Here is a 13,884-nt window from a genome sequence, read left to right on the forward strand (position 1 = left end):
GCACTGCCGTTCGCGAGCCTTATGACCAGCTCAACCACTCAACTCGCGAACGGCGGTGCGTCACAACAAACGCCCAATATTTTTTTCTTTTTAGTCAGGTGGCAGTCGCGATAAAACATTCTAAATATTATGGTGTAGCGCACACAGCCACCTGTGATATCTGCACTACCCGGCCCCTTCGCACATAAAGAAAACCAACGACAAAATACCATCGCCATCAGACGCGCTGAACAAATGCTCATTGCGGCTATCACTGGTGGGTTACAGGCTTGGTGCAAACTCCGGTAGATACTTTTCATCATGCACATTTCCTTTAGATGCACACATACCTGTAACTAAGTGTTTTTCGCATAGTCGAGAGTATGCAGTCTGTTGCTAAGGTCGGCCATTCACATCTTAACGCTTGGTGGCCCTAATTCAAGCTTCACGTCGTTGTTGGTCGCGACTCGCTGAAGGAAACCTGAAAAACCACTTCTTGCATCTCGGCACGCTTAGAGAGTGGCAACCGTACGCGGCAGATGTGGTTGGCATCGTTCTGCCAAGCCTGTGACGGTCACCATGCCGCCCGGTGCCGCCAGCCCCCATGCACTAGCGGCGCCGAGAAAGGCCGTCGACGCTGTCCAATGTGTTTTTATCGGTCGCCGCTACTACTTCGCGCATGCGCAGAAAAATCGCGCAAAAGGCGGATTGCTAACTACATTGCAGAACCGACCGAGAAGCAATGTTACACCAACTAGCCTGCAATAACACCCCCGAGAACCTAGTTCCTCCATGCCGTGCTCAAAAAGGCACCACCATGGCACCAAAAATAGAATTTGATGCCGCCGTGCCATTTGCTGTCAACTATGTCTGGTGTAGTTGAGAGGAAAGCAGAAAATAAAATCTCTGCAGCAAGCCCCTTGGCACAGGAGTTTTGACCCATCCTTGTGACTGTGCACGCTGCGGTATTCTGAGCCACCAGAGATCAATTTAATCAGTGTGTAGCTACTATAAAACGTTTTCAAGCAAACAGGCTCGTTATATCCATTGCAAGAAAATGTTTGCTTCGTTTAGCTGAGATTTCATATACAATGATTTCTATGGCAATTTCAATAGGAATTCTGATCTACTTCTATATATGCACTAGTTCATTATAATTAGGTTTGTCTGTATTAACGCAGCCTGGCAGTCTGGAGGTTAGTGCCACTGGCAGTTAACAGCCACAAAGAAGATGAATCTGTAGCAATTTCTGAAGCACAAAAGTTCTTGAAAGCCTTTCAGCACAAGAAAATCTAGGCCCCTATCCAAATTTGCATTCCTTTTCCAAACATCCACTTGGTGACACACGAATGACTCAAAGGGACATTTGAGAAAGGAATGCAAATTCCCTTATAAGTCCAGGTGCCTTTTTTGCTACTGTTCCATGGCATGCATTTTTTTTGCTTTGTCACTAGCCAGAAAAAAAAAAAAAAAAAAAGGATATTGTAACTATGTGGTTTTCATTTGTTTAGAGTGGTGAAGCAAAAGAAAGCGTGCACAGCAGTTTGAATTTGACACATCAGGCTTTGCAATACATCACCAAAGGGGATTGCATCATGGTACAAATACAGTTAAACTTCTATATAACGAGCCTCAATGTAGCGAATTCCTCTATATTACGAAGTTTTTCAATTCCCCATTGAAGTGCATGTACAGTCTAACCCGGTTATATCGAACCCGGATATATCGAATTTTGGTTATATCGAACTCACGGAATATCCCCTTGAAAATCCCATGCAAAAGTATAGGAAAGCCGCGTCATATATCGAACTCAATTTCACCGGTCGTTCGATATATCGAACTCCGCACCACGCACTGGAAAGTGTGCCTTCCCCAAAGACGATCGCATCACCCTTGGCCGTTTGCCACGTGACGTTTTCAAGCCACGCGCGGAAGGAATGAGAGAGGACAGTTCTGGACAGCGCCGCGCCCATTCCCCAAAGGCGCGCGCATCTGTAGTTATTGTTTCCCGCGCGCCAACACATGACGTTTGCAAGCCATGTGCGTGGGTGTGCCCATTCTTTTGCCGAGCTATCTCTCTCCTTCAGCACGCGCTACGCATGCGCCAAGCCAGCTAAGCCCGTTTTCAGACAGACGTCGGACGCTTTCTCCAGCGTGTGTTGCGAACCCTCTGCGCGCGGCGGCTGACGTGGCTATGGCGCCTGCGGACGTTAAGGAGCAGCAGCTCTCTCTGTTTTTCTTTTTTCTTTCTTTTTTTTTTTGCGAGAGTCATCCTTTGTTATCGTTGTGCTGTACGCGCGACGTAGCGTAAGATATGGCGGCTGCGGACGTTAAGAAGCGGCAGGCTTTTTTTTTTTTTTTTTGGTGGGAGCCGTTTATCTTTGCATGTATGAATCAACGGAAACACGCGGTCTGCTGCTGCGATTATGACGCCCGCCCCAAGCGCCGCGTGATAAATCGAACCAGGCTTGTGCAATCAAGCCATCACGGGCACTCTGCCAAGTTCGCTCCCGGCCACCGGAGGAGCTATAAAAAGATAAACGCGCCCTGACGTTATCGCTGCGCAGCATCTTGGCACGCTGCCAAGAAATGAGCTGTGGATGCGACGACCGAAGCGGAGTGACGCGCGCCATCCACATGCAAGCGAAAACGCTCGCGATTTCTGCTGCAGCGACACAGAAACCTTGTATTGAGCTGTCGTGGTGGCTCGAGCGGCAAGAGGGACACAGCTCCAACAAGTTTGAAATTTTTCGCTCTGTCGCTGCCGCTCGTCGCTGAGATCGCTCAATCGCTTAGATGTGAGCAAGCTGGTCTTAACGCTTTTTTTTTTTTTTTTTTCAAATTCTCGGGTGCAAAAGTGGAGGGTGGGTTCATTATGCGAGTGGGTTGATTATGCGACACATGCGGTATCGTTTTTTGGCATCGTAAGTGCCGTCACAAGCCGATTTTTGTATGTCGAATTATCGATATATCGAACTATTTCGCGATCCCCTTCGAGTTCGATATATCCGGGTTCGACTGTATTTGAAAACTCCATGTAACGAACATGTCGCGGCGGTTGACCTTGATATAACGAACTCGCGGCGCCGACTGCCTCTTAGCTAGTGCCGAGCAGTGTTGCCAACTCAAAAATAAAAAACCCGCAACAGGAACTCCCAAAACCCGCTAAAAACCACTAAATGTATTTTTTTTTTGCCAAAAAGTTCATTTTTATACATTTTATTAAGCTTGTAAATAAATATAACTAATAATATAAAAAAGAAAGAAAGAACTTTTTCTTTTCGACTAAAAACCGTCGACTATATTATTTATCGACTAGAGACTACGTACTTTACGCTAAAGTTCAAAAAACTATTTTTTTTTTAAGTTTCAGAAATGGAAAGTACTGACTAGACACTGCTGAGTCCTGACTGACTGCAGGCACAATCACAGAAAGATATCTGCTTCATCTATAAGCGACTGTCCACTCGTACCGCTTGTCCCAGGTCCATGTAGGCTTCCAGCGCTGTTGGCAGCGTACGCCTCCATCGTGCCGATCTTTTGAACTACATTTGGCGGCAGTTCGTAGTCTGAGCAGCATTTACCCTGCCTCCGGAGTCCGGCTCGAATAGTCAAGATGGCATTCGTCATATCTGTTGACAATCTGTTCCTCTGTTTACATTTGATAACGTTCAGCTGACTGAACACGCGTTCAACTTCTGCGTTGGACCAGGGCAGAACCAGCATGGCAAGAGCAAACTCGGCCAATTCGGAGAAGGGATTTTTGTCGGAAGCGTCCCTGTATTTGTTGACTTCGTCCCAGAATGCAACTGTGCTCGCACGGTTATTCCAGCTGACTAGAGTGAGCTTCTCCCATTGCAGTTTAATGGCAGCGATTTTTTCTTGTGGCAGATCCAGGAATTCCATAAGGGGCACCAACGAGTCTTTAACTACACGAAGTGCATTCCCAACTGAGAGCAGGGAAACTTGTCTGAGTATTCGCATGTTGTCGGGTAATCTTTGCTGGAGCTGTTTCAGCAGATGAGACAAAAATCCGACACACCGCTGTCTAAATACGAGCTCGGCCTTTCTCAAAAAACCACCCTTTCTCAGCTCGTGCAGCTTTTTTTCAGTCTCCTAGCCGAGGTCCGACGTCATAATAACATAGCCGTCGACGCTTGAACTGAGTGGGTCTGCGCGGCACGTAGGCACGACGAGCTTTTTTGACAGCCCTTCAATTAGTAATGTTAGGTCACTTAGCAGCTTTAGGCTGTCAGCCGAGATGGACTCAAACGCCTTGTTCACACTTTGTACTTCTGCAAGAATCGGCTTTACAAAAACAAGGTAAAGCAAGTTCGTCGTGTCGCACATCATCGAATGCAGGAGTTCTGCTGTGTAACACTTCTCAGTTATCCTTGCAGCTGCAAAGTGTGACAACGATTCCTCCCATTGCTCCAACACTCTACCGACCGCTGTTTCAACCGACAGCCATCTGGTTTGGCAAGAGTGCACTATCTTAAGCGGATCGTGTCGGTTGCTGAGTCTTCGATAGAGTTCCCGGTAAGACAGCTGTCTTGATGGTGACCGAGAAAACCAGTTGAAAGTTTCGCTCACCAAATATTCGAGATTTCTCGGAAGTGCTTCCGCCACGGCACTCGAAACCGCCAAGTGCAGCGAATGGCAAACGCACCTGACCAACAAGAGATGAGGAACATCCATCTTAAGCTTCTGATACACTCCGTTATTGACACCTACCATCACACTGGCGTTGTCTGTCCCTATTCCCATCATTCTACGCAAGTCAATTCCAAAATGAGCCAGGCATTTTTTCACTGCATCAACGATTGACTGAGCTTTCGAGTCGTCGAGCTCGACTAAACTTAGAAAGGTCGACACTACTTTGCCCATCGTTTCGCTGTAGTACACAATGACGACTCCCAATTGCTTGGTCACAGAAATATCCGTTGATTCAACAAGAATCAGGCTGTATCGCCCAGATCCTAAGTCGGACAGCAAATCTTCAATGAAGTGAGGGTATAAGACATACTTGATCAAAGCGCTGCACTTTGATCGGTGAAGCTGGAGATGCTCAGCTCCCTCGCTGTCGCGAAACTGGCTACGGCACAGCTCACCAAGGTGGTCTGAAGCCATAACTGCGGAGTGCGCGCATATGAATAAAGCAAGGGACCCTTCGGCAGTGCGTGACTTGTCACACTTGCGACTTACAACTTCTAGAGTCGTCTGCCTTCCGGACGAAAATGGCGCTGTAGCCGAGAGGTGCATCTTCGTTGTGGTGTGCGCGACCAAATCCACATGTTTGGCAGAAAACTCAGTCTTGCAGTAACGGCATCGCGCTCATCTGGCATCATTTGGAACTTCCAGTAACCAGTCTCTAAGCTTAGGGTCCTGCAGCCACTCTTTCCTGAACTTCTGTGCATACTTTACAGGTCCCATTTCTCCCGGCAGGTTCGAAGATTAGGTTCAAAAGTGCCGCAGAAATCGATTCAAGGCGTGTTCCGATGTTCCCCACAGTAGCATAGCGGCATTTCAGCGACGTCATGCCCTCACAGCGACATGGTGACGTTTTCTCGCAGACGAGACTAGAATTTTAAGACACGTTTACTGTTCAGAAATAAAATACATTTAACTACCAAAAACCGCCAAAGAAACAGCCAGAAATTCTTAAAAACCGCTAAAAATTCCGCCTCCCGCAATACAAGATTTTTGCCCGCTAAATAGTGTAAAAACTGGCTAAATTTAGCCGGAAAATCGCTAAATTGGCAACACTGGTGCCGAGTCACTGGAAATTTGGCACAACTCCGCAAAATTCAGGACTATAATACATGAACTGGAGTGAGAGGAATGCCTACTATAGCAACGAGCGACCACAGTTGGTCCAGAGCTTCCATTTCAGCGCCGACGCCGCATTTGCTTGGCAGACACAGCAGTCTCCGCTGCTTTTGCTGTCGGAACATGACACCTAGGTCATACCTAAAAGCGGCAAAAATAACAGAAAAAAGACGCGGGGCGAGCAGGGCGCGTCCATCGCTTCCATGTTGTTGTTCGCGGGCTATCGCGCGTTGGTAGCGGGAACGGCGGAGAGCGCTGGCAACGCGAGGTAGAGTCGGTTTTCTGGGGCAACGGTGGTGGGCGTGCGCGCGCGCGGCAACAGCGGCGCCAACATGCGCGCTCTCCCACAGACCGATTCCTCCTCCACCTCCTTTCCCCGCTCCCTCGTGGACGCGTCGCACGAGCCGCGGCAGAGGTGGAGGCTACCGTCGCAGTTGCACCGCACTATCAGCGCGAGCGCGAAACATTTCCCTCCTTCCATGACTTCGAATAATTCTGATTTACTGTAAACACTTTCAAGGTGGTTTCCCTTACATCAATTCATAATCTGGTTTTCGTTCTACATTCTCCTTTTCGGTATTCATGCGAAAACTGCATGTAACTAAAACCTGGATGTAACGAAACATTGCAGACATTTTACAGTTTCGTTATAACCAGGTTTAACTGTATAAACAAGTGCTGCTGCTCACCTTTCCACTGCTGGGCAGCCGGGGGGCCTGCATGATGTCTGCCGTGCATTCGCGTATGTCAGAGACGAACTGTTCAGCCACATTTTCAGCTACATGCAGCAGTGTGACGCAGAGGTGGAAGCCTGAGGGGTACTGCAGAGGGTTCAGGTTCCAACCGCGGTGTGACAGCTTGTCCAGCAGCTGGAAGATGTCAAACTCATCCGAGCCGACAGCCACCACGCTCACATCCGGGCTGCCCAGTACTTTGATGCCAGGCACTGTGTGCAGCCTGCATGATTGTACCAAGAAGCTTGAACACTGTTCTAACAATCATACACAAGTCGAGAGCCAGCAAAGCCAGTCTCGGTAAGCACTGCAAACGAATGCCCTCTCTCGGTGCCCCATTTCATCCTGTAACCATTGTTAAACCTGTAAGCGCATAAGAATTACCCTGATATCAATGTAGAGGCACCACTGCTTTTCTTGGCCTTTTGTAACACTTACTCGTTAACGATCTTTCGTGTAGTGGTGATGATCTTGCGTGTGGCCTCGACATAGCCTTCCCGGCCGTAGTACAGCAGAGAAGCCCATGTGCAGGCCGCCACCGACCCTGGTCGACTGCCTGAAGGCAAGAAGAAAGTGAATAGTCATTCATTTTTCACAGCATGGCAGATAAATGAAGCAAATATCAAGCGTATCTGCCACAAGCAGTCTAAAGATGGAACCATGGAATAGTTTGTGCAAATGACTCGAGAAACAGAATGAAACTAAAGTATTTTAGAATCTTTAACATGGAACAAGCAGCTCATCATTCAACAAATACAGTCGAGCCCGCTTATAACAAACCTGAGCGTCACGCGGCGTCCGTTCGTTATATCCCGAAGTTCGTAGTAACTGGACCACAAACTAAAAAAGGAAACAAAAATTGGCGGTCAAAACACGAAATTTATTTCTTAGCAAAAAAGTCTGTGATGCTCGTCTGTTTCTGCAGTGCAGATGCGATGAGGGCGGTCTCCAGTTTATTTAAAGCACTAGCGTGCTCTTCGCCGAGTCCCTTGGCATAGACAAGTTGTCTGAGGCCCTCTATATAGCCTATTGCTACAGATGTGCTTACGGGTGCTGGCTCAGACGTTTCATCTTCATCCGATTCTTCCGCGTCGCTCTCGGCCCGCACTTCAGAAACGATGCCTTCGTCCGTGCACGGTTCCGCAATATCCGCGTCTTCATTCGCAGAAATAAAATCCTGCCAACCAATGCCAGGGCCTCCCATGTCGGAGTCGACGACGTGCTGCCACAAATCGCCGCCGGAATCATCATCATCGGTGGCATCAGGCCCGACGTCCGGTACTGCGTCGATGAAGCCGGCCTTGCGGAAACAGTTTCGCACGCAAGCGGTCGTCACCTCCGCCCAGGCCGCCTTCACCATCTCAAGGGCTGAATACAATGAAACTCGGAGCGGCAAGCTAGCAGCCGGACGACGGTCAACGGCGATGAGCAAGCGCTGCACAATGCGGCGCCTATACGATGCCTTAAAGGAGCCTATTATGCCCAAATCAAGAGGCTGCACTTTAGAAGTGGTATTGGGGGGCAGGAAAAGTACAGTCACTGCCGTCAGAGACGTTTGCACGTGGTGCGCTGAGCAATTGTCGAGCAACAGCAGCACGCGCCTGCTTTGCCTCTGCATGTCGTGGTCAAACTCGCCCAGCCACTCTGCGAATAAATCCCGTGTCATCCAGGACTTAGTATTGTGCCTGTAGCGCACGGGTGCATGGTTCCGAAAGCAACGTGGCTTCTTGGATTTTCCGATTACAAACGGCATGCGCTGGTCGCTCCCATTCATATTAGTGCACAGAAGAACTGTAACGCGCACTTTACTGTGTTTACCGCCAGCGCATGACTCCCCTTTCATGGAGTGCGTCTTGTCTGGAAGCATCTGATAAAATAATGCAGTTTCATCTGCGTTATACACATCCTGCTCCGCGTAGCTTGCAATAATGGCTTGGTTTGTTGCAAGCCAATTGGCAACGTCCTGGTCACTTACCGAACGCGCCTCACCGACAATCGATTTAAAAACAATCCCATGCCGCACTTTGAACCGATGTAGCCAGCCATTGCCTGGGCAGAAGTCGGGAAAATCTAGTAGGAATGCGAAGTCTTTGGCTTTGCCCAGCATCATTGGTCCACTTATCAGAATGTTGCGAGCCCATGCGTCGACGAACCACTTCAGCAGCGCATCCTCTACGTCCACATAGGTGGCCTTCCGCAGGCGCTTTCTGTCCACTGTGTTGGCGTCGGAGCTGGCGATCTTTTCCTTATTCTTCAGAACTGTCGAGATGGTTGATTTCGACACGTTGTACTTCTTCACCAGCTCGCAATCTTTAGCACCTTGAGACAGTTCCGTCACAATTGCTCGCTTCGTTGCCATGTCCAGCGCTTTTCGTTTCGTGACCGCTGGAGGCAGGCAATTCCCGTCCGCCATCCCTAATTATACGACTCAGGCCCGACAGACGAAACGCTCACACCACACACACGAAAATGACAACAAAGCGCTACAACTGACGGAGCACGTGCGCACGTGCGACAATCACGCGAGGCAAGCGAGGAAGTGCCTAAGGAATGGAACGGAACGGAACGGACACACAGCGGGGCATGGTATGCAGCGGGGAGATCAATGAGAGGCATCCCTGAGCATCAGTGCTGCCACCTGTTGGCTCCTACCGTAGTTGCTTTCAACCACCCATGGCCTCCGAGATTACCTCCGCAAATCTCGGAGGCCACAAACCGTCACCGCCGCTGAATGCGCAGTGGCGCGCGCGTGCCGCTGCGCATTCAGTCCGCCCGTGCGAACAGTACAACCGCTAGCGTATGGAGAGGCCTGCCTCCTGGCGCCCCGCGCCCCTGGCACGGCCGCTCAATGGAACAGCCAGGAAACGAAACGACGAAACTTCGAAGACTATGCCGGCGGCCGGCGCCGTGGAGACAGGCGAAGACGAGGGAATGGCGAGAGGAGAGGGGAGCGGAGTTACGAAGAGGGGCGGCAGCGTGGCCTTGGAGGCCACACCACGCGCCGACACTCGTAGGCGGCGCGCTTCGGCGAGCAAAGGGTAGCTCGCTTGCGAGGAGAATTGCGAAAACAGACCAAAAGGGATAGGAGCCCATCATTATCTCGTATCGGGGCGCCGGGTTTACGCTGTCCGTTCGCTGTAACCGATCAGCAGCGCTCATGGACGTTCGTTATACGTGCGATCTTGTGCCATTGAAGTAATGTATATTTTGGCGGTCGCTCCGGTCTCGTTCGTTATAAGCGAAAGTTCGTCTTAAGTGGGGCCGTTATAAGTGGGCTCGACTGTACTGCAAGCAAAAAATGTATTAAGGGGTCTTAAAGTATCCTATCCACCACTACCTCTCATGTTTCAGACAGGAAGCAGCAATGGAGGAAGCGGCAAATGAAAGGCCGCACGGACACCTGGATCGGACACTTGGTGAGGTCAGCTTCGTATATGCATGAATTGCCTTGCAACGTTATGACCTGTCGTGACGGTACATTGCGCGCACCTTGTCGAACACAACCAGCATTTCACTGAACGCATCAAAGTTCACCACCGTACTATAATTCGTTTACAGGAAAAGAAAGGCACAGTATCTGACACTCGTGAAATCCTGCTATCATTCTCACTGTAGACAAGAGGAATCATGAAGAGCGTTTCACGATCCGGAGCGTGGCGCAGTGGTAAAGCGCTGGGCTGGGGATCCAAAGGATGGAGGTTCGGTTCCCCGGTGGAAGACAAGGTTTATTCATTTATTTTTAACTCTCGCTCTCAAAATGCAGACACATTTGCCGACACAGCTGCTAATGCCAGAATGAGGCATTAAAGGAGTATAGACACCATTTTTTGAAGCGTCGGAAGGAATACGATTGCTTTCCTGGTTATACAGAGATGCTCCCCAAGCAATCCCAACCTCGCACGTTTCCGCGAAGATATTTTAATTTGATTTTAAAAACAAGCCAGGCAAGTACTCCGTTTTTCAAAACCCATTGGCATCGACATCTCTGTGACGAAAACGTGTACATAGGTAAACAACATGACGTCATCAAACAACTCTGACGTGGAGTCGGCAAAGCAAAGAGCAGTGACGACACATGGCCGTCATTGTTCATTCGAACAGCGCCGCCGCCGCTTCCGGCCGTGCCTGAGAAAGAACTCCGCTTCTGCTTGCTTTACTCGATGGCTTCTTCGTTGATGCATGTTACAATTACCTCACCGGTGTACGTATGGAGACTGCCTGCTAAACTCAGGCCCCAACAGCATGCCTGCACAAGTGTAGGGCTTACGGCAACGGTGCCTGTCGATGGCGCGCCGGGAACATACTGCGCCGCTCCCCGCCTACCCTAGACGTCGCTAGCCCTAGCTGGTTTCACATCGAAGCGCCAACGAAAGGCACTTCGGAATGAGCTATCGCTGTAAAAAACTTCGGAGTTTAGCGCCGCTTTACTGGCAAGCCCATCTCTTAAAATAATTTCTTGCTTTGCGCGACGCCTTCAGCAGCGGAGCTAGCTGACTACATCAGGTGCGTCGCACCGGGCAGCAGCTGTCGGAAAAAAAAAGTTCGCTTGTATCACTGTAAATATTTCTACAGGACCTCCGTATTGGCCGAATAATCCTCGCAATTTAATCGTGACTGATAGTCCTTTGTACAAATAGCTATGTAAGCGAATGAACAGCGATCTGCGATAGCTAGATTACCGATAGCGGATGCTGAGGCAGCAATGACTTGGGAGCCGATCGCGGCGGCCACGGCTTTACGCACCCAGATTGCCTTGACTGCGCCAGATGGCGCCACATGCTTGGACGGCGGCACGCAGGCCTGCCGCGTCGGGACCAATCAGCGCGTGAACAGGCGTGAGCACGGGAGCCATGGGGAGAGCTTACGGGTTACGGTGGCTGATCGCGTCATTACTAAAATATTTTTTAGAACAGCTTGGCTCACAGCGTTGGCCAACCGGACTGATAAAGCAGCATCTTTACGGTTCCTTTGTTCAACATTCCTACCAGTCGACATTTCCTGCGCGTCAACCGACCAAGCTTTCGTGGCTGCTGCTGATTCCTGCTTCGTCGCTTGAGTCGCAGGCGAGCGGGTCGGGATTAAAGTGCCCGGCAATGTTAGCAACATCCACGCTATTGGGCGAAACAACGTCGCAGTACTAATTATGCTACGCTGAAGCGCTGCTCGACGACGATATATTTTCGTGCACGTGCGACAGCAAGCAGACGAAAAACACGACCCGAATGCGTCATCAGATTTTGTGTTTACGCGATCACCAACCTTGCCAGTAGGGGGCGCTCGTGTGGCGTTCTCGTATCTTTGACATCGCGCGCTCGTGTCCGGAGAGATCTAAACCGAAACTGGCCCTGATAAATGCACTGATAACAAATTAATTGATCTGTGCTGGGGCTTTTTGGGTCGCAGTCTCTTTGTTTTAGACCACTGTGGATCGATTAAAGCAAAAATACCGGAACAGAAAATGTACGTGTCTATACTCCTTTAAAGGCTTTTGCCTTAAAAGGGTGAAAGACTGTTCTCAGTCTAAGTCTCAACTGGAACACCTAATTTGGCAGCTCACTGCAACGCTCACAGCACTGTGGCTGCATTCACAAGTCCCTTTCCATAGCACGTGAACAATCTTGGTGCTTTCTGGGGAAGAAGAAAAAAAAAATCTTTACATTCTTTTCCCACCACAAACAGCAAAATTCGAGACAGTGGGAGCTGCAACTATTCAGTGTGGTTCAAGTAGTTGGCTCCCAGGTAATTTAGCTTAACCTTGTCATATTTCCTGCTTAAAAAATATAGTTTTTATGCAACACAAGCACAGCTCAGACTTTGCCAAGCTACATAGCCCACATGACGAAAATCTTGCGGAAATCCAAAGTAACAACAACAACCCTCCATAAACAGGCTAATTATATGGTTGCAACTACACCAGAGTCCGTATTCAGAGTTTATGTCGTTTTCAGAAGCGTCGTCTCCCTCGACGTTTCCATCAATCAGGTTACTCGAGGTCAGGGAGATAACGAAACTTCTGAAAACAAAGCAAACTCGAAATACAAACCTAGGGAAAGGGTACCTCACCTGTACAAGAACAAAGCTTCCCCTGCAATTGCATTAAGTACCAGTCAGCTGTTCAAGAAACTTTCAGCCTGATCAAGCTCAATGAGAATCCGATTTAATTTTCTACATATAACGTTACTCTGACTGAGAAAGAAAAGCTTTACTGATGGCTGTGCAGAGTGAGGCTAAGAACTGCAAAACTGTGCATCTTGCAGTACTTCGCACATCAGCTCTGGGTAAGAAGATATTATCTTTGATACCGATATTCGACACCGTGAGAAACTATTTCCGATGCCTGCAAACCCAAATCGATTTTCAATACAAATGATTGATACTGTACCATCGTACTTTGATACATAAATGAAATATTGCATATACATAATAGCTGTAGTTTCATGATTACCAATGTTTATATCAATGAAATTGCAATAAAATAAAGCAATATTATTAGCGAAGTTGGGAAGCTTCTGCATATTTTCTGGAGCCTTAGTGTATTCTTGTAGTGCCCTTTTTCTCAAAAAGCATAAATGAATACGAATCCACGGCTGTGCAGCTGGGCTTCTTAGGACTTTAGATTAGACAAAAGCCAAAATAATGACACACATTTTGCGCATTTTAAGAAATTTTCAACTCTTTCTACTTTTTATAGAGCACAGTCACTGGCTGCCACACTCACAGGAAGAAAGTCTAGACGACCGTCGAGATTTTCTTAGTCGGCTGTTGTGAACTGTGAACTGTAGCACGGGTCACCGTGCTTGGTGCTAAAGCGGCAGTTCTTTAGGCATGGCAGATGTGGAATCTACACTTCAAGTTAAATGACCACGCCCTTGCGCACAGAGCATCAGTCAGCGAACTCCTGGAAGCCGTAATGTTGGTCCTCTTTGTTTTTGATTTGAACTTTTTTAAGGGCTCATCGAGCAGCCCCTTTTAGCGCCATTAAAATGGGTTTGTTTCAAAGCGAACACTGTAGACTCCAAGAAGAGCAGTAAGCCAACTGCATCGTGGTTGACTGAGGCCTTATAGAAGCTAGCATTCTCGCCACTAAGCACCACTGACACAGACCCCTGGGCTTTGAATAAGTGTTGTATGTAATTCATTGCATTCGACACAGCACCGCTTGATAAAAACCAGATGCCTCATAAACAGATAGGGAGGCGGACGGCAAAGGGTGGAAATGCGACTAGGGCTACAGCAGTGCGGGCGGTTCCTACTGCATGTTCGCCTTCTTTAATGGTTAAGAATGACAAACAGCTTTATGGTACACATTATGTGCTCACAGGTAAGCAAACTCGTGAGCATT

The 13,884-nt window shown here is 48.7% G+C and overlaps 1 protein-coding gene across 1 annotated transcript in view; it reads right to left on the minus strand.

The window, feature by feature from the left end:
- The window catches only part of Sply (Sphingosine-1-phosphate lyase), a 107,222-nt gene that overhangs the window by 24,515 nt on the left and 68,823 nt on the right, over positions 1-13,884 (minus strand). The window contains exons 11-12 of the mRNA XM_084609321.1: positions 6,981-7,098; positions 6,498-6,765 (exon numbers count right to left, since the gene is read on the minus strand). Of these exons, the coding sequence (XP_084465447.1) occupies positions 6,498-6,765; positions 6,981-7,098 (386 nt within the window). The remainder of the gene's footprint in view (positions 1-6,497; positions 6,766-6,980; positions 7,099-13,884) is intronic.

The sequence above is a fragment of the Amblyomma maculatum genome, chromosome 7 (assembly GCF_055883805.1).
Source record: "Amblyomma maculatum isolate TAMU_Amacu chromosome 7, ASM5588380v1, whole genome shotgun sequence".
Classification (NCBI taxonomy): Eukaryota; Metazoa; Arthropoda; class Arachnida; order Ixodida; family Ixodidae; genus Amblyomma; species Amblyomma maculatum.